Here is a 21,327-nt window from a genome sequence, read left to right as displayed (position 1 = left end):
GGCACACGGAAAACGGGATGTAGTTTTCGTGATTACCTGGAGTGAGGTGGTCACCCTATATAGGACTGTGGGGGTGACCAGTAAGATCACGAGGCCTAACGGAAGGTTGCAGCTGCATGTGAGAGAGAAACCGAGGAGCAACAGTGAAAGACAGAAGAGAGCTATTTAAAAAAAATGCAGACTAAGCTACACAAAGAGAAGAAATAAGAAAGACGAGATGGGTAGAGAGAGGAGAGATAAGGAGACAGTGAGAGAGAAAGACAGTTTTGTAAAGTGTGAGAGAGAGGATTAATGGAAAGAGAGAAGGATAGGGGAGATAGATCGAGAGAGAGATGGGCTCTAGCACAAATATGCCCCCACGAGCCTCCGTGGCTCTGAAGATGAATGCCTCCGGTCGTGGGAGTCCCTCGTGGGGGACTCGAAAGAAATGCCCCCGCTTTGGAAGAGCCTCGTGGGCTCTGAAAACAAAATGCCCCTGAAGCTGCTGAGACGCCCGCACTCACCGGGAGCTTCTGGCGGACACAGCGCTCTTCTACCTGTATGCTCCGTGGCTCTTCCTTGCTCCTCGGAGCCCCGGGGGAAGCCGAAGGGTAAAGTTAGAGACCTGCAGATGACCCAGCGGACTCGGGTGGATCCAACCGACGTGGGCTTGACTGGACCTGCCCGTCACATCCCGTGCACGCTTCCGTGCACCACTCGGGGCTGCGTGATCCCGGGGTGCAGAGCAGCGATCGTTATAGGGGTCCCCAGGGAGGCACGGTGCCTGAGCCGCCATGCAAAGATCACCATAGAAACCACCCCCATACTCTCACGCCACCCCCGGGCGTTTTTTTAAAGCAGAGCCGCCGAGCGGGGCCTGCAACAAGCGCCCACCCCAGCAGCGCCCAACTGTCGGCTGTGGGCAGCTCTCGCTGTAACACCACATCCTGACTCCAGGAAGAACCAAGAGGAAGGGGGCAATATTCAGGGCAACGGTAAGTAGAGGGTCTGGCGTAACGGCCAGAGCGGCAGACCTTAAAGCTGAGGAACCAGGGTCGAGTCTTGGCGAAAGGGTCAAGCATCCTGTGATTTTGGGCAAATCACTTAATCTCCCGGTGCCTAAAAAAACGAATGTGTCCGTCTGTAATGCCACTGGTACTAATGTAAAGCGCTCCGAAACCTTCGGGCCGAGCTCGCGCTATATAAAACTCGCATATATTCGGGTCGAGTTTGCGCTATATAACGAAATATGAAGTGGTCAACTGTTGAGAAGAGCGAGGTGTTATTAGGGCAAGAATTTGGGCCACCCGAGGCAACGAAGAGACGAATGGGGCCGAACCTGGGACGGAAACAGGAGTCAGCGAGGGAGGAGGAGTTTTTTTGTACAGCCTGCACCACAGGAGAGAACGAGGAGCTAAATATCCCACATTATGCACAAACCTTGCAGTCCACTGATGAAGTAGACAATTTTTGGGTGCTTAGGCGAGATTCGTGAGGAGTCGTCTATCGGGCGGGTGCATTGAATCTCGCAAACCACTCCTGCTAAAGGCACTTCGAAAAAGACGAAAACATCACGGGGGGAAAAAAAACACCCGCCCACCGCCGCATGACGTTTTAAAAGGGGCGGAGAGGGAAAAAATCGCCGGAACGCCCACAAATCGCCTCGGTGAATGACGGACAGATCTCTCTTCCAATGGCTAGCCTCCATTTATGGAGCTAGCCAATGGAAGAGAGAGGCGGAACTACGGCCATACTGTTCTAACATAAGATTTCGCCTGCGCGAACGCTGCTGCGCAGCAGACGCCAGGCGAAACCTAAAAATGATCTGTGCTGATGTTTCGGAATGTATAGAAATTGGGGAAAGTACAAATTAAGCACTTTGTTTGTTTTGTACAATATCATTGGTGTGTAGTAAAACTTTATGTAGGTGTAAATGTAATTGTCATTTCAAATTGAAAATGTGTTGTCTGTAATAGCAGTGCACTACCACACCATGCATACTTTACGTCACTCCACTGTACAACGCTGTACTTTGCCCTTCCACTCTATGCCACTCCATTCTATGGCACAACATGTAAATCCACACCTCTCACTCCATGACACAACATGCCACTCTACTTTACGCCCCTCCACTTCACACCCCTCCACTTCACACCACTTACGCTATCCCACTGCAGTCTACTCTACTCCAATTTACCCCCAATCTAACCTGCACCACTTCACTACAAGCACCCCAATCTATCACACTCCACCCTATCTACCCCACTCCAAGCCAATCCTCTCCACTCCAGTCTACCCCACCATACCCTATCTACCCACCCCAGTCTGCTACACTCCCCTCCACCCCATTCTTCCACACTCCACCCCATTCCACTACTATCCAATCTATCCCACTACAGTACCGTCTACCACAATCTACCCCACTCCAATCTACCACAATTTACCCCACTCCACCGCAGTATACCCCAATCCACCCCACTTCAATCTACTACGCCAATCTATCCCACCCCCTCTAGTCCACTATAATGTACCCCACTCTAGTCTACCTCACTTTACCCCAATCTACCCCACTCCACTCTGCTCCAATCTACCCCAACCAACTACTCATCACTAACTCTTAGCCATGCTAAACAGTAACACTGATGTACTGCATGCCTAAAACACATTGCCAATAGCTCTTGCATAGGTGAGACCTATTGGCTTTGCCAATGCTTGTTTTTCTGTACAGGCACGTGTGGGTCCTGCTACCTCTTTCTACCAGGAAACCCCAAGCATTAGTTGTCCTTACACAGATTGTCACAAACTCTGGCGGAAGGAGTTTGGTTTCTTGTATTCCCAGTGCCACTTGAACACCACTAACAGTAGTCAGTTCAATTAACTATGGTTGTTTTGCTGTACACAAATACTTTAAGTATCATCGAATCTTAGACACAGACTGCACTATTTTAAATTCCTCTTTAGACTTTACTGGACAACTGTTGGCATGAAGTCATTTGTGCTTGTGGTAGATACCTAATGCAAGAGGTACAGCTGCCCAGTGGTGGACTTTCCGCTCTTGGCATGATTATGTGCATCCTTACATTCATACTGCTGCACAGGAATCACAGAACTGTTGTCCATGATTGACTATCCGTTGCTTCTCTCTCCACTAATGGCACCGATGGGTATGTAAGAGATGTGGTAGCAGTAGTGCATAGGTGTCTGGCCTCGGTGCTGGTGCTAGCATAGAGGAGAGTAGCTTTGGCCTGATAGATAGATAAATCTGTCCCTCGACACAGAACACAGCACGGAGGACTTATTCTACTATTAAGACATGGCAATCACCTACACAGCATTGCTAACCCCAACATTGCTCCCTAGGCAAACATGAGGACCCCTTCTGACGTATTTGACATTTGGAAACTGTTAGGCTGATTAATAAATTGGTAAGGAGGGATCCTAGAAGGTAGGAATAAACTGCTGAATTTAGGTACTTGAGAGGAAGGAGAGAGGGGTAAGCCTGATGAGGTTTGGATGGCTGGATGTACTCCTTGGGAGGATTACATGCAGAATCGTGCGCAACATTGACACGATTCCCTGTGTCATCCCCAAGCAGGCTTATGAGCTACAAACGTCCTTATTACTTTAGGAGTATATATGTATATCTGTGCCATGTAATGCTGAGATACCTGTAAACTATGCATTCATGTGTCGCCATCTGGATGTTTTTTAAACCATGAAAACCTGATTAAACAAAAAAAATCAGTGGACTATCCTGTGTCCAGACTTGAGATGAAGTATGTCTTTAAAAAAAATAAATGAAAAAACCCAGAAAAGGGCCTTGTCCCTCAAGTGCTCACAAAAGAGTACATAAATTCTGTCAACATCGGAATCACACAAACAGGAGGGAACCCCTGAGCCGGCAGCCCTGTTAGGATAGTGGAGAGGCACCACGCAGCACTCCAGGCCTCTGGAGCCTGCGGGAGGGGGTCTGGGAGGGGGCAGCGGCCACGTAAGGACTGGCTGTAGTCCCTTCATCTCCTCTGACTTAACTCAAGCCCCTAGATGTGCCTTGTGAGGCAGAGGGGTACTGTGCAGGCCGCTACGGGGGATGACTGTTGTGGCCCTGACCAATCGAGCCTGAATGCTGTGCGGCCGTCCGCGGTCAGTGAGGTGAGCCTCTGTCTGGAAGCTGTAGGCTAGGAGAGGGTGGATGAGGCCTACTTTGGTGAGCAATGCCTGCGGATGCCGTTCGTTCGGAAGCGAGAGGTCGCCAACGCCCTGCATTTCTTAAGGTATTGTTTTGCCGGTCTTCCTGACACCGTAGCTGGCCCGCGATGCCGAGGCAGCCCAAACTGTATGGCTTTGTTTGTTCACGATGCCGTGATAGCCCCAGGGGGGAGCTATCGACTTCAAGGAACTGTTTTTCAAGGTTATTTTGATAACTGAAGATTTCGAAGTAATGTATTGTGGATGTTTATCAATTTTGGTCTTGTTTCAAGTATATAACAATATTGAATATTTTTCTAAATTGCTGTGGTGTCCTTTTGTAGTTCTTACACTGTATTATTGTGGGTAATGTGCAAATGCTTTACACATTGCCTCTAAGATAAGCCTGACTGCTTGTGCCAAGCTACCAAGTGGGTGAGCAGCGGTTATTTTAGGAGTGTAACTCCCTTATCCTGACTTGGAAGTTTGGACAAAGGTACTTACCTCTGCCAACTAGAGACCCCCATTTCTAACAGTAGCCTTTGGGACTTTAGAACTGTGGTTGTCAATAACCACGAATGTGCATTGTTTCTTGGTTGTATTTTGAAAGGGGATGAAATTACACTGGGCAGAGTAAGCTTGCTTAGTGCTTGTTGTTTTGTAGATGTCTGGCACCTCCAGAGTGTATCAACTAGTTGATAAATGTATATGTACAGATTTCTAGGTCATATTAGTATTCACTCTTATGCCCCAATTCCTTGTTGCAATGTATATCAAAATAAGTTCCTTATGTATCTCTAGCGCAATCATCGTGTTATAATTGCTTCTGATTTGTAAATTGACTTACATTTCCAGGTACCAGTACCCTACAATGGACGAACTTGCTGAAATGTTGCCTGCTGTTTTAACTCAGTTAAAGTAAGTTCTTTCATGTGCCCTTAAATGTAGGTTTTGTTTTCCTAAGGGTGTAGGTTTATCTCTCTAAAACAAATTTATAGTGCGGTAAGGTGAATGTTGCTGTCATTTTAGAAAGGAGTGTGCCATAGCTGTGCTGCATTCCGTAAAATTGTATATTCTTTAATCTTTGACTGAATATTGCAGCACCTTCTATTCTATTACACCATGAAATTCAAACATTGTCTGCTTTCACACTAAATGTCACTGGGGATAATAGAGTACTAACTACCCTACTTGAAGTATACCCACAGATATTCTAGTTTGCACATGCAATTGTAGCATTTTCCTTTCTTCAATCCAAGGAAGCTCATTTAAAGGAGGCCTAGTGGTGAAGTTTGCATTGCCCCTACAAGCTGGCTGACTTTCAGAGATCAAAGTAAAACTCTTGAACATTTCTAAAGTCTTTACAAACCTCTGCCTTCAAATTGTATCTTATCCACACAACTTACTGAAGTTCTTTACAACATTTAATTCTACCTAGTGAGATTTCACAGCATTCTCAAATTACCTCCTGGCACTATGTGAAACACATGATTTATGGTATTTGGCACATGTCTTTTGTGATCACCCAATTTGGGGTTTGTACTGCACAAGTTCAAATCTGAATGTTATTGGTTAATAATGAATCCTACCAATAACTTCACAAATGGGTATGGTAAATTAAGCATTCAGAGCTACATGGGGCCTTTCAGGCAAGCATATGGTCAGCATTAGGTTTGCTCTATGTATTACATGACCTGTTCTCCTAACTAAATGTTGCCAGTAGCTGCCAGTTGGGAAACATCTGTCACGCCAATTGACCTTTGAGCGCATGGAGAAAGATACAAAGTCATTAATACTCAATGAAGAATTACATATCTGTTTTATTGGAAACTAGCTTACCCGTCGCGCGTTGCTGCGATCTCCGAAAAAAGGAAATTCAAGGAAACTCGTTATGATAACATTCAATTTACATTGTGTCATTTTTATTGAAACTTATTAATTTTAATATGGAAAACATTTCAAAGTGTGGTTTTAATTCTATTGATTTATTCGAGTGCTTGTGGATACACAATTTTTTGTTTTTCCGTCTGGTGCGTACATCAGTATTCGAAAGATTATGAGGGCCCTGGGGGGCCGATATTTAAAAAACATTTATGCCAGAAACCTTCGCGGGAGTGTACTCAACAACTTCCCAAAGTTTCATGGCGATCGGATGAATGCTGTTTTAATTCTATTTATTTATTCGAGTGCTTGTGGATACAAGATTTTTAGTTTTTCCGTACATCAATATTCGAAAGATTATGAGGGCCCTGGGGGGCAGATATTTAAAAAAAATGTATGCCAAAACCTTCGCGAGAGTGTACTCAACTTCCCAAAGTTTCATGGCGATCGGATGAATGGCGTTTTAATTCTATTTATTCATTCAAGTGCATGTGGATTCACAATATGTTGTTTTTCCGTCTGGTGCGTACATCAGTATTCGAAAGATTGTGAGGGCCCTGGGGTGCCGATTTTGTTAAAGAAAATTATGCCAGAAACCTTTGCGGGATTGTACTCCACAACTTCCCAAAGTTTCATGGCGATCGGATGAATGGTGTAGTAATGCATAAAGGACAAACAGACAGGCATACTTTCCTTTTTATATATATATATATATAGATTCTATGTTCTTCGATCAATTAGAAAGAATTAGCAACAATATTTAAACATTATGTAAATTAGCATTGCATCAATAAAAAATTACATCAGTCAGGCAAGTAGAAGAAAATTAAGCTCAAAGATTAAAGGAATGGATCTGCAAATAGTGGATGGCTTTTGCAGAAACAACTTTTCTTTGTCTTGGCTGCACTGCAAATATTTCTCTTATTTTTCAATATCCAAACGGAGACCTAAAGAACTTTGCTTGGATCAAGTTAGTAAACCTCGAAGAAGGTTCACCATCTGTAGGGAAAAATGTAAGGTGCACGATATTTTCTGCAGTTGTATTTTTATCATGTACATTTATTATTTTTATTGTTGACATTGTAATTGTTACGGTTGTAAATTTTTGTTATGAGTCCTGTTGCTTTTTTTGGCACTTGGGATTTTACTGTGGTATGTCAGTGAATCCAGTTAGATTTAAAAACTAGAGGAGGATGGGTGCTTTCGACCACCTACTGGTTTATTGATGGGTAAAATGACGTAAAGAACCACTTTAAGTTACCATGTACTTGCGCACAAGGAATTCCTGTGTAAAGGATCCCAGTCGACAAAATCTGCCACTATTAACCAGCGAGGAGCTTGAGCTCCAAGAATACATGCTACTCCACCAGAGCTGCACACAGTATTTAAAGCATTGAGGACGTTCTTTCAAAGTTTTGGGCCCTTGCTTCCTCAATGGATGCAGTGTAAAAGTCCACCTATTGGGTTGCAAGAAGAAATTTTACAGTAAATGTGAAAACTTGAAGCCAGACAATACAGCCTGTGCCATATTGCCAAGTTCCAAGTTCATCTAGTCACTGGCTTGAATCCAGTCTTCTAAAGCTCTAGTGCCTGGTGTCCTATCACTCAAGCATCCTGCAGCAGCCCCTCTTCCTTTTTGTTGATTTCTCAGCCCAAGCAGGAGAGACTACACTGGGTAGCTTGGTTGGGAATCAGACCATCCCTCACCAAGTCACTGAGGCAGAGATCTCCCAATGACACTTATGTGACCGTGGTCTCCAGCAGCACTCCTATTCTGGGGTTGTGTGGAACTCAAGTCTGTGTTGCAACACAGCTTCAGCCATGACTCCACCAACTGGACATAACCTCAATTAGATATATAAGGCACCAACATGTGCTCTGGTGTTTCTCAACATTCTCAACATGGTGCAGATCCCTCTTGGTGTCTTTCAAAGTTCTCAGCTGTTGGACATCAGCTAGGCCAAATATCTTCTCAAGGGACTTATGAGTTAAACCCTTGGTGACAGTGGTGCAAGAATATATCCCTTTTGGACCACTATATCTGCTTTATGTTGTCTGGGATCACAGCATAATACAGTAGCCTGTGACTCTTGTACCTTTATGCACCGGAAGGCTTTTAGGGTGTGAGCTGCAAGTTTTATTTTGGCTAAGGGAAGCCGGGAGACTCCCAGCACCCCCTATCCCCCCCCGGATGCACTAGACATGGCGGCAGGTCTCAAGCGATTCTCCTACCCTTTCTTGTTTTATGTTGTCCTAATTTTGTTGTAACCCGATGTCCACAGTTGATGCAATTTGAACCATGTCTGACTCATCTTCACATCGAGCAGTGGTACAACTTTTTGACTCCGATGCGCCTCCTGATAGGCGCGATGTTTGGAATCCTTGTAGTCAATGTTTTGTAATTTATCTGCTACATCCTCTCCTGTTGAGAGCTTGATTCTGTGCTACTGACAAACATTTATTCACAATGAACAGGCATTTCTCGGATTGTCTACCTAAAAATTTGCAAAATGCTAATAAAAAGATTTAAACAAAAAGGGAAGCAGGATGACTCCCAAGTGCAAAACTTCTCCCAAAGGTAAGTTCTCCTTTCTATGACAGTTTTTTTTGTGGGAAGAGGTCTTAGGAGAATGCCCTCTGGGGTCCTGTTCCTGGGACTGTTAACCTCATGCGCGCGGCGGTTTTTCCCGCTGCGCGCTGAAGTTTTAAAAACCCTGCGGTTCATGACGAGCTCAGCTCGTCATGAGCGCACGGCAGGTAAAACTCATGACGAGCTGAGCTCGTCATCAGCCTCAAAGGGGTTAAATATCTGTTTTGTTCCCAATTCTTCATTTTCCCTGGCCTGAACACCCCCACCCCTATCAAGTCATAACAGCTAGGGTTCTGTTTGATCAGGCCCTACAGTGCCTCTTTCGAAGTCTATAATGCCACCGGGAAGCTGGATATCATCTCTGTGGCGAAGGTGAAGGCAAATATTTAATGATGAACTAAATTGAGATCACCTCCACAGGGCCCGAATCTTTGCCCACTTGGAAATTTTCAGTTTGGATTCATATTCCTTGGCTATGGAGGATAAGGATCAGGGCATGCCTACCACCTTGCGTTTTCGTAGAAGACCCATGGACCCTTTGCCTGCAGGAATTGCTGCCACACCTTCGCCCACGCCGACACTCCAGTTCCTCTCGCCGACCAACAGTGCACTCGACTGGCTCAACTGCATCCTCCTCAATGTGCGAACCCTTCACAACACGCCACAGAAATCTGGGACCTCCTCGACACTGTCTCTTCCGACATCGCCTTCTATGTGGAAACCTGGACCAACCCCTGAGCTGGACCGGAAATAGCCATCGCATTCCCCCAGGCTACAAAATCACCCGCAAAGACCAATCAGAAGGAGGCATTGCCATCATCCACAAGAACACACTCCTCCTGACCACTCACCCGAATGACCCAACGACAACCATGGAACACCTTTAATTCGAGTTCCAGACCAACACCCTCCGCTGCACCCTCGTCTACAGGCCCCCCAGCCCCGCCCGCCCTTTATTGACTCCATTGCAGACCTCATTGCACCCCAGGCTCTCCCATCCACTGAATACATCCTATGCCACAACCTCAACTTCCACCTGGACAACCCCAGTGACCAGAACACCACCTCCCTACTGGAGAGCCTGGAACAAAGCCACCAAATAACTTCTCTTTGACTTCATCAGCACTACCACTCCACCAATGCCAACAGATGCCAACACGACAGGGCACAACCTTCCCTGATGGATCCCCAACTGCGCCGACACTCTGGCACCCTTCAAGAAAACGCAGCCACAAGGCAAGCAACACTCGAAGATAACCAGCTGGTTTACTGCTGCCCTCCACAAATCCAGACGCACCTGCAGTTGACTCAAGAAGAGATGGATGAACAACAACCCCAGAAACCCATGCAACCTTCTAATCCGCCATCAAAGCACACCACCTTCTTCTCAAAACCACAAAGAAAATGGCCTTCCAAGACCTAATCAACGCCTACACACACAACAGCAAATAACTATTTGCCCTCGTCAAGGAGTTCACCAGGCCTTACAGCGAGACCACGGATGTCCCACCCTCCCAAGACCTCTGCAACAAACTTGGCACCCTCTACCACCACAAGATCAGGCAGATCTTCGACCGCTTCCACACCCAAGACCCTACTGCTATGCCCACCACCACTGCACGCAACCACTCTGCACCCCAATAGATCATGCTCAAATGGACTCCACTCACCACAAATGACGCTCCGGACCATGATGAGCATCCACTCAGGAGCCCCATCAGATCCTTTTCCAATACCTCATCTTCCATAGAGCAGCCACCTCCATCACCCCCCAGCTTCGCAGAACCATCAACTGCTCCATTAAAACCACCTACTTCCCAAACGACTGGAAACACGCAGCAATCAAACCCCTGCTCACGAAGCCTTCCGCTGACCCGACAGACCTCAAGAACTTCAGATCCATCTCTCTCCTCCCCTTCCCTGTCAAGGTGATTGAGAAGACCATTGACGTCCAACTCTCCAAGTTCAACGAAGAGAACCACGTCCTGGACTACTCCCAATCCGGCTTCCGAAGCAACCACAGCATTAGACTGCACTCCTCACCGACATCAGCTCCCTCCTCGACGAGGTGAAACAGAAGCCTTCCTCCTACTGGACCTCTCGGCCATCTTTGACATGCCTCCTACTACACCCTAATCACGAGAATCCACGATGCTGGAATCCGTGAGAGGGCACTGGACTGGATCCAATCCTTCCTTAACAGCCAAACACAGCAAGTCAAACTACCCCTGTTCCTCTCGGAACCTACAGAGATCAGCTACGGAGGGCCCCAGGGCTCCTCTCTGAGCCCCACCCTCTTCAACATCTACATGCCCCACTCAATATAGTCTTCTATGCCAACGACACCCTGCTGATCCTCTCCCTCACCAACGAACCCACAGGCGCAGAATCAACTTTCACAACTGAATAAAGGCCGTTGCTATCTGAATGAAAGACAGCTGCCTCTGGCTCAACTCAGACAAGACTGAAGTACTCATTCTGGGACCCACCCCCTCAGCCTGGGACGACTCCTGGTGGCGTGCCACACTAGGAACCCTTCCCACGCCTACGGACCAGGCACGCAACCTCTGCATCATACTGGACTCCTTGCTCACAATGAACCGTCAAATCAATGCAGTATTCTCATTCTGCTCCCACACAATGTGCCTGTTCCTAAAGACATTCAGCTGGATCCCCCACAGAATCTAGTAAGACTGACACCCAAGCACTCCTCGCCAGCAGACTAGACTACGGCAATGCACTCTGCAGGTGTCACCCAGAAACAGTTAAGGTAACTACAGAACGTCCAAAATGCTACAGCTAGACGGGTCCTCGACATCCCCCGCTGCAGCCACATAACACTACACTTCCAACTCCACTGGCCCCCTATCACCAAGAGAATCACCTTCAAGAGCCTCACACATACCTCAGAACTCTCCACAACATAGGACCAGAATATCGGAACTAACAGTTTGCATTCCACACAAACGCTAGACATCTCCGCTCCATCTAACTCACCCTGGCCTCTGTCCCACAGATCCGCAAGACCAGAACCGAAGGTAGATCCTTCTACCTCTACGCTGAGACCTGGAACACCCTGCCCCTCCAGCTTGGGCAATCCACGTTGACCCAATTCAGGAAGGACCTCAAGACGTGGCTCTTCGACTGAACCTCCACACCCAGATGGATCAGCAGCCCCTGCCCCCTCCTGCCTTAAAACCCTCACAGGTGTGTGGCTGCATTATACAAACTCCTGATGGATAGGACTCCTCTGGGTGACCTACACTTTCTGTGACTTAAGTCTGACAGTTATTGTCTTCAAAGCAGAACTTAAGTTTGCTTCTTGCCAGAGCATAAGAAGCCATTCTCTCACCTGGTGAATGATGACTTAAAAGCATCGAAACAGATTATGAAGTGTTGCTGGTCCGTGTTGCTCCGTATTTGGTTATGACTGCCACACTGCATCAACGTGCATGCCTCTGAATCTTTGAGACATAGCCTATTAGATGTCCAGGCTATGCTCCTGGACACTCCCTTTGGAGAGTGGCTGTTCAGGGGTTTAACAGATTACTCCATTGAATGTTTGAATAAAACAGGGCTTTGACTTCTACCTCATGCCTGGCCTCACCTGTGGTTATTCTAGGGTTGTGTAGTTCTGACAACTGTAACCGCAAAAGCTCATCCAAACGTCACAGAAATATACTACTTCTTTCGAGGCATGAGTGGATGTAGGAGGCAACACATGATGATCCAGCACCCACTGTCCGTTGTTGGCGCTCTGCTGTCTCCAAATCCCTCTGCCCTCCCTGCTTCACAAAATCATCTTCTGGGCAGGGTTGGGTCTTCATTTTTGTTTCTCAGTGAGAGGGGAATCAATTGGATTACCCAGTGATCTTTTGTGATGTACTGGGGCTAACCTTGCTATTATTCACCACAGACCTAAGACCCCCCCCCCCCCCCCCCCCCCCCCCCAAAAAAAAGCTTTCTCCAGAGCATGTTAACCGGTTCATGTCTTTGTCCTGGAGGCAGAGGTCCTTATCTTGTGGAAAGTATGGGCCATGGAAGTTCTGCCTTTGGGAGACTGGGGCAAGGGATTTTACGTGCTTTATTTCTTTATCTCCTAGACGGGTATCCTGGATCTTTGCGTTCTGAACCTATTCATCTTGCAGGATTATTTGACCTTGAACTTGGTTGGTGTCCCTGGATGTCCAGGATTCCTACTTTAACCTCCCAATTCTCCCCACCCACAGACATTACTTGAGGTTCACAGTGGGGTCTCAACACTAGTTAGTTACTTTTGTACGCAACCTGGGATTTACCATGAGTGTCCAGAAATCTCTCCTCCTCCTGTGAGTTTCACAGATATTTGGACGACTATATAGATGTCTCACTATAGGTCGTCTGATGGTCCAGCCGGTGTTGCACCTTTTTGTTCTCATGGCCTTGTGCCTTCTTTTGGTTCTTTGCAGCATATGGTGAAGGTAATGCCTATAAACACCACAGACTTCTTTAGGCTTGGGTGCAGGCTTCCTAGTTTGTGCATAACAATCTACACTCACACATTCATGTTACCCTATTAACAGCCCCTCATGCCCCCCCACCCCCCACCAAGACCCCCAAACTCTCTCCCCCACTACACACAGACCGGCTCAGGCTTCCATGATCACTGGGCTGGGGTGCTAATCTGGATGACATTAAGAAGCAGGGGTTTAATGCTCCAGCTTAAAGCGGTCCATTTTTTCCTGATGGCTTTTCTTTTCCATCTCATGGGGCATCATACAAATTGTGTTGGCCAGCACCACTACCTTCCATTTAACGAAAATGGCTGTGTGCAGTCATGTATCCTATGTGAGGAAGCGATTTGTCTGTGTCGCCACCGGCAGGGAATCTACTTCAGTTCGGGGGGGGGGGGGGGAATTGCATTTCCTCAATCACTTTTGATTAGCTCTAGACTGAGTGGGCCGGAGAATTTTGTGACCGGTTTCTCATCTACATCCTATAGAATGTCTGAAAAAGAGAAAAAGGGTCTTTTTAGAGCCTGTGCCACCTGCTCTAAAAAGAGACTCTACACTGATGACCCACATGAAGACTGCATTTATTGTCTTTATCCGGACCACCAAGCAAAGGATTGCAAGGTATGTCGCACTTTCTCTAGCAAGACCCTTAGAGATCGTGAGGGACGCCTTTTAATTTGGCTTCAGAAGATAAAGGCCAGAAAGGAGGTGGTTTCTAGTGATAGTGACCAAGAAGCCTGAGGAGATCTCAAAAAAGAACAAGATCTCCTCAGGCTCATTCCTCAGGGGAACGTCCTGAGAAGGCCCTAAAAAAGACCACTAAAGGGTCTTCAGGGCGTAGTCCTTCAAAATCTCCTCAGCCAAGAGAAAAGGAGAGCAAAGGACACACTTCTAAGGAGAAAGTATCCAAGAGAGCCTCTTCTGAGCCTTCAAAGACACCACCTTTGGTTCAAGAGTCCTTCAAGAAGCCATCCTCTAGTATTCCTGAGGAGAAAAGCAAAAAATCGACATCGTCAACGAAGAAGTCCTCGTCAACGGCGACGACCACAGGGGTATAGAAGCTACCATTGGTTGTGATAGTGTCGACGGCGTCAGCGCCGACGGGAGCGTCGACGCCAGTAACATCGACGCCGGTGACATTGACATCATCGACGACAGTGATGACGACTACTATGTCGACGACGGGATCGTCGTCGACGGTGATGACAACGGATGGTCGACGGGAACGTCGACGACAATGACTGTGTCGTCGGCGAGGAATGGTTCCACTGCAGTGTCGACTGCGACAACAACACTGTCGACGGCGATCTCGTCGACGAGAAAAACTCCAGAAAAAGATCACACCAGCTGTGACTTCCCCGAGTAAGATTACTCCTCTGGTTCCATCGCACCTTTTGGAGGAGGAAGAGTCGGATGAGGAGGAGGATGACTGACCCTTTGGGTACGCCAGTAGCCCATCACAACTCCAAGTAAAATGTCAGGAGGATGATGATGAAGAGGGTTATTAAGAATATCACAGCCTCTCACAGCATCGTTACCAGCAAGGACCTCCGGAGGAGATGGTCGCAATGCCATCCTCAATGATGATGGACTTGCAGTTCATGTTGCAAGATTATAAGAGGAGGTTTCCTCCGTCAGTAGTCCCTCAGGAAGTTCCTCTCTCACGTCCCCGTTCTATTCCGGCTTCTCCAGTCCACAGCAGAGAATCGCTGCTGGACACTACTCCACAGACGCCTCGGGTCCAACCGCACCAGGATCCGGTTACCACGTATGACGAGGACCATGAGGAGGGGGAGCTAACAAAACCCCACAAAGAATGGGATGACTATCTAATCCCATCTCCACCATCACCTACTCAAGGGCCGGCGGATTTTCCACCAGTGGATATTGGTGGATTCCACAACTTGATGGAAAGGGCTGCAAAAAGATTTCAGATGCCTATGAAGACAACTCGGGCAGAATGTTTTCTTTATGACTTCAAAGAGCCCTATCAAAAATCAGTCCGATCCATACCAATCATCGACCATGCATTGAAAGAAGGTTTACAAGTGATGACAACCCCAGCGATGGTTACACCTGTGCTCGCTAGGTTGGACAAGAAGTATAAGGCGCCTTCGGGTGCTCCAGCGTGTTTGCTGGGCCATCCAAAACTGGACTCTATCATTTCGCAGGCAGCGCAGCAAAAATCGAAGAACCCGTCAGCACCCATTTCTGCACCTCCGGGCAGGGAGGGACGGCGTTTGGACAATGCTGGTAAAAGATTCTCCTCAATGTCAGCTCTCCTAGTCCGAGCAGCTAATGCCCTTGCCACCCTGGGCAGATATGACCGGCAGATGTGGTGCGATATAGCACCATATGTGGACCTCCTTCCGGAAGACCGTAAACCGGAGGCGAAGAAGATTCTGCAGGAAGGTGAGAGGACTTCAGCGGAAGTTATCGAGTGTGCCATGGACATTGCTACCACAGCCTTTCGTTCCCTAGGGGGGGCAGCAGTTTTACGGCGCCAGGGTTGGCTGAGGGCCACTGCCTTTAGACCGGAGGTCCAAAATAAGATTCTGGATCTACCTTTTGATGGGGACGATTTATTTGGACGTCTGGTAGATGAAACCCTGCAGAGTATTAAAAAGGACACTGATACGGCGAAGGCCTTGGGTACGTTGCAGTATCGGAAGGTGCCCTTTCGAGGCGCCCGTGGAAGAGGACAACCATCTTATAGAGGTGGATACCAACAAGGATGATACACCTCCTATTCTTCCTCATCACAGCACTACCGGCAACAATACGGCCAGAGGCAGTCTGGAAACTACTCTAAGTCTGATCCCAGAGGACGAGGAGGTCGTCCAGGTAAAGACAATAACAAGAGACAATGACAGCCTTCAAACTCCGGATTTTTAACGCCCTACCCCGTCAAATGTTCCCCTGGGTGGAAGAGTAACTTATTACTTACGTCAGTGGCAGAGAATAACATTGGACAAATGGGTCCTCCACATAGTAAAATTCGGACATACTCTAGAATTTCTACACTTCCCTCCTCTCACGCCACCTACGTATCACGAAGTCAAACACCTACCTCAAATGTGTTGGGAGATTCGGGCAATGCTCCGAAAGGGAGCAATAGAACCGGTACAGAACTCCTAAAGAGGGAAAGGATTTTATTCCTGTTTCTTCTTGATCCGGAAGGATGCTCTCAAGTGGCGTCTGATCCTGGACCTACGGTCTCTAAATGCCTATCTCAAGAAACAGTCATTCAGAATGGTGACACTCCAAGATATTCTGCTACTCTTAAACCCAGGAGATCAGATGACCTTCCTAGATTTACAGGATGCATACTTCCATATCCCCATCCATCCTTCCCACAGAAAATACCTTCGATTTACAGTGGCCAAAAAACATTACCAGTTCAAAGTGCTGCCATTCGGCCTCAAATCTGCCCGGAGAAATTTTACAAAGTGTCTGGCACCGGTGGCAGTGTATCGCCGAAGACAAAAACACCAAATATTCCCATACTTAGACGACTGGTTGATAAAGGCACTGTTAGAACCGGGAGTCTCTGGTTGGCAGAGGTAAGTACCTTAGCCCAAGTAGGGACCCCTGGTTCCGGTCAGGGCGACGGAATAACCCTCTGAGATAACCCCTGCTCACCCTCTAGGTAGCATGGCGCGAGCAGTCTAGGCTAAACAGAGGCAATGTGGATAACATTTGCACTTAACACAACAATAATCCCCAATCCACCACAAACTGAGACCACACAGCTAAGTATATTTTATAAAAATATATAGCTTTATCTAGTTTCAGCATGTAAATGAAGCAGTTGCGTGATAATCACTTCTTCAGACAACTTAGCATTTTATCTTACAGGTTGCACTTAATTCTCAATGGTTCTTGTAAATAGGCAGATCTCATAAAAGCAAATAGTCTCTAGTCTCTTTGATCAGTGGTTAAACATAATGCCACTGCCTTCTATTCAATTGGCTCTAAAAACGAGCAGTCAATGCAATACACAAGCGTAGTTATTCCGAGCCCGCCTTCTTAGGTCCTTAGCCCCCCAAGTGCGGCAAGCGCGCCTCACCCGGTCTCCTGGGGACTCCTTTCCTGTGGTGTGGGGGCTTACACGTGCGCCGGATGGATTCAGGCGCCTCGCGCCTAGCAGCGCACACTCCCACCTTGCCCCGGCCGGTCCCCTGGTGCTCTCCCGCCCGCTCTCGACAATCCAACGAGCGGCGGGGGATGCAGCACCTCGGGGGACGACAGGCCCGGGGCGGGGAACACACGCAGACTCACTCCCTCGGCGAGGACGGGTCAGCCAGCTGCTCCGGCGGTCGGCTCCTCGCTGGGGGGGGGGGGGTGATCAGGGCGCGATTCCCTCGGCGGCTTCCAGGCTGCTCCAGCTGTGCGGGCCAATCACGTCGCGGCCCTCTGGTCAAGCCCCTTCAGTGCCCGGGAGTCAGCCAATGGCAGAGCGGCTCCCGGGACAGGCTGGCAATGACGCTCCGCTACTTCGGCCAATCACGGCCCACCACAGCTGATGACGCTGCGCCGCACGGGCCAATCCCGTCGCGGCGTTAGTGAGGGGGCTCGGCTCCCTCCACCAATGGGAGCGCGGCTCCTTCGTTTCTTTGGCGCTTCGGCTCCTTGACCTCGGAGCAAATTACGGGGGGTGTCCTGGCCCCGGGCTGGGGTGGTGATTTGGCGGCAAAGGGTTTTCAAGGGCGCTGGTCACAACTAGACCCCCCTCTCGACCTTGCCACCACCGTGGAGCGGATTTCACGAGGGGAGGCTCCACAAGCCTCCGACCCTCACGAGTAATGTGCCGATGAGCACACCGATCCCTTCCTCACGCTCCGCAGTCAAGCCCCACACGTCTCGGGTCCCAACAGCACGATTTTTCAGCCGTTTTCTGGGATAGCTTTAGGAACCTTTAGTCCTGGGTTCCCAACAGGAGGCCAGCTCTTCTCAGGCCCTTGGAGATTCCGTTGTAGACACAGCACACAGCAGAGTCTTGGCAGTTTCAAGTAGGCAGGGTCACAGCACACAGCAAAGCCCCTTTCTTCTCCTCAGCTTCCAGGTAGACAGTAGAACAGGTCAGCCCTTAGAGCACACAGCAAGGCAATCTTCCTTTGGTTCTCTAGCCGTCCTCCTTCCAGCCGAGGTTCCTTCTTGGTTGCAGAATTTCAGAATCTAACTTCTGTAGTCAGGGGTCCTTTCCTTATACCCCTCAATGTCTTTGAAGTTCTTTGAAGTCTTTGTGCATGGAGGCCCTTGGTCCAGTCTAAACCAGTTCTGGGGGTTGCGGAGCACTGACTTGTCTCTGGTTTTCTTCTTCCTGTCAGCTTCAGGGCCAGGGGTGTCAGTTGACCACCAGGAGAGAGCTAACGTGGGGGAGGTAGGCCGGCGCAGCTCAGCACTTATCAGGCATTCCTTCCTCCCTCCTCCCAGGCAGGCAGATGTGCCCTTTCATCCCCGGGATGGCTCCGACCCTCTCCTCTGGGGCTCTGCAGCCCCCCCTGTCACATCCAGACCAGGCAGGCATTCCACAAACCCAGGCACACAGAAAGGTTTAGACAAGAGAACAGCCACTTTCTAAAAGTGCTATTCTCCAACACAGGATTTAAAAACACCCTTCACTAAAAGATGTGTCATTAAATTCTGAGTTCAGGGATATCTTTCACTTATGTCCCATCTTGTTCCTATGGGAAGATAGGCTGGTATCACATGGGCCCAGCCTCCTCCATGTTACTCTATGGAGCAAGATAGCCTTTCAGCAGTGAGCACATAACAGGGCTGCAGCCCACTACCAGAGCATACTACCTGCACAAGTACATGCTCTACCTTATCCATACACTGCACCCTGCCCAGGGGGTTACCTTGAGCCTTCTATAGGGGTGACTGATGTGCACAGACAGGGAAGGGTTAAGCCTAGCCAGTGGGGACACTGGCCAGGGGGACAGGCAGTCTCTGACTGCACACAGGCCCTGCGCTGGCAGGCCTGAGTCACCATTTTAAAGCTACTCATGTGGGTGGCGCAATCTGCGCTGCAGGCCCACTAGTAGCATCTGTCATCACCAGCCCTGGCACACACAGTGCACTTTACTAGGGACTTCGTGGTGATACAAATATGCCAATCAGGTATATTCAATCAATATCACAATTTACAGAGGGAGCACTTACACTCTGACACTGATCAGCAGTGGCAGAGTGTCCAAAGCATCTAAATCAGCAAAAACGAAATCCAGCACAGCATCAAAACACATGAGTCAGAGGCAAAAAGATGGGGGAAGAACCACGCCAAAAGGTGTCAGGTCTAACACGTGTCCCCTCCAGCTGAAAGTGGGGAGAACTACCCAACCTCTTGGGAGTCCTCATCACTAAGGCGGAAGAATCTGGACAGACCGTCAGCATTGGCGTGTTCTGTACCAGGGCGGTGCTCCACCGTAAAATCCATCCCCTGTAGGGAAATGGACCACCTCAACAATTTTGGATTCTCACCCCCTCATCTGCATTAACCATCTGAGGGGCCTGTGGTCGGTCTGAACACGGAAGTGAGTCCCAAACAGGTAGGGCCTCAGCTTCTTCAGAGCCCAGACCACAGCGAAAGCTTCTCTTTCAATGGCACTCCATTTCTGTTCCCTTGGGGATTAGCCTCCGGCTAATGAAAGCCACAGGTTGGTCTCCTCCCTCATCATTGATCTGTGAGAGTACTGCTCCCACGCCTTGCTCTGAAGCGTCAGTTTGCACAATGAACTCACTGGAAAAGTCAGGTGCCTTAAGCACCGGTGCTGTGCACATGGCAGTTTTGAGGGTGTCAAAAGCAGTTTGACAGGCCTCAGTCCAATTCACTTTCCTGGGCTGATTCCTAGATGTCATTTACAACAAGGGGTGGTGAGGGACAGAGTCTCTGAATTAAGCAGAATACTCTCACCCAGTCAAGAGATCAGGGCTAGATCCAACACCGTTTTTTAGCTCATTGCACCATCCCAGTTTCAGAACCTGGCTGTATGCAAATTAGTCTGTTCCTGTCCCAGTGCATGATGGGAACAGGGCAAACCAAACTACACAAGCCAATTCTTACACTGGGAAGGAAACAAGCTTCCGGGGACCGGTTTCTGGCATTACAGCCGTCTTCGGCCCGGCTTAATTCAGATACTCTGTCCATCACCACCCCCTTTATGAATCGTTTTGGCCACCACAAGTGTGGAAGGGTATGCTCAGATGTGAGTCCCTTGCTCACTGCACCATCAGGATTCAAGCAAGCTGGGCCGAAGACGGCTGTAATGCCAGAAACCGGTCCCCGGAAGCTTGTTTCCTTTCCAGTAAAGAATTGGCTTGGTAGTTTGGTCTGCCCTGTTCCCATGATGCACTGGGCCAGGGTCAGACTAATTTGCATGTAGCCAGATTCTGAGCTGGGATGGTGCAGTGAGCTAAAAAACGGTGATGGATCAAGCCCTGATCTTTTGACTGGGTAGGAGTGTTCTGCTTAATTCAGATACTCTGTCCATCACCACCCCCTTTATGAATCGTTTTGGCCACCACAAGTGTGGAAGGGTATGCTCAGATGTGAGTCCCTTGCTCACTGCACCATCAGGATTCAAGCAAGCTGGGCCGAAGACGGCTGTAATGCCAGAAACCGGTCCCCGGAAGCTTGTTTCCTTTCCAGTAAAGAATTGGCTTGGTAGTTTGGTCTGCCCTGTTCCCATGATGCACTGGGCCAGGGTCAGACTAATTTGCATGTAGCCAGGTTCTGAGCTGGGATGGTGCAGTGAGCTAAAAAACGGTGATGGATCAAGCCCTGATCTTTTGACTGGGTAGGAGTGTTCTGCTTAATTCAGATACTCTGTCCATCACCACCCCCTTTATGAATCGTTTTGGCCACCACAAGTGTGGAAGGGTATGCTCAGATGTGAGTCCCTTGCTCACTGCACCATCAGGATTCAAGCAAGCTGGGCCGAAGACGGCTGTAATGCCAGAAACCGGTCCCCGGAAGCTTGTTTCCTTTCCAGTAAAGAATTGGCTTGGTAGTTTGGTCTGCCCTGTTCCCATGATGCACTGGGCCAGGGTCAGACTAATTTGCATGTAGCCAGGTTCTGAGCTGGGATGGTGCAGTGAGCTAAAAAACGGTGATGGATCAAGCCCTGATCTTTTGACTGGGTAGGAGTGTTCTGCTTAATTCAGATACTCTGTCCATCACCACCCCCTTTA

At 48.6% G+C, this 21,327-nt stretch overlaps 1 protein-coding gene across 2 annotated transcripts in view; it reads left to right on the top strand.

The window, feature by feature from the left end:
- The window catches only part of LOC144768509 (protein NDRG3-like), a 355,018-nt gene that overhangs the window by 93,699 nt on the left and 239,992 nt on the right, over positions 1-21,327 (top strand). For both annotated transcript variants that reach the window (XM_078652237.1, XM_078652236.1), the window contains exon 6: positions 5,023-5,085. In XM_078652237.1, coding sequence (XP_078508363.1) covers positions 5,023-5,085 — 63 coding nt within the window. The remainder of the gene's footprint in view (positions 1-5,022; positions 5,086-21,327) is intronic.

The sequence above is a fragment of the Lissotriton helveticus genome, chromosome 7 (genome assembly GCF_964261635.1).
Source record: "Lissotriton helveticus chromosome 7, aLisHel1.1, whole genome shotgun sequence".
NCBI classification, from domain to species: Eukaryota; Metazoa; Chordata; class Amphibia; order Caudata; family Salamandridae; genus Lissotriton; species Lissotriton helveticus.
This window is presented reverse-complemented; position numbering and strand designations above follow the sequence as displayed.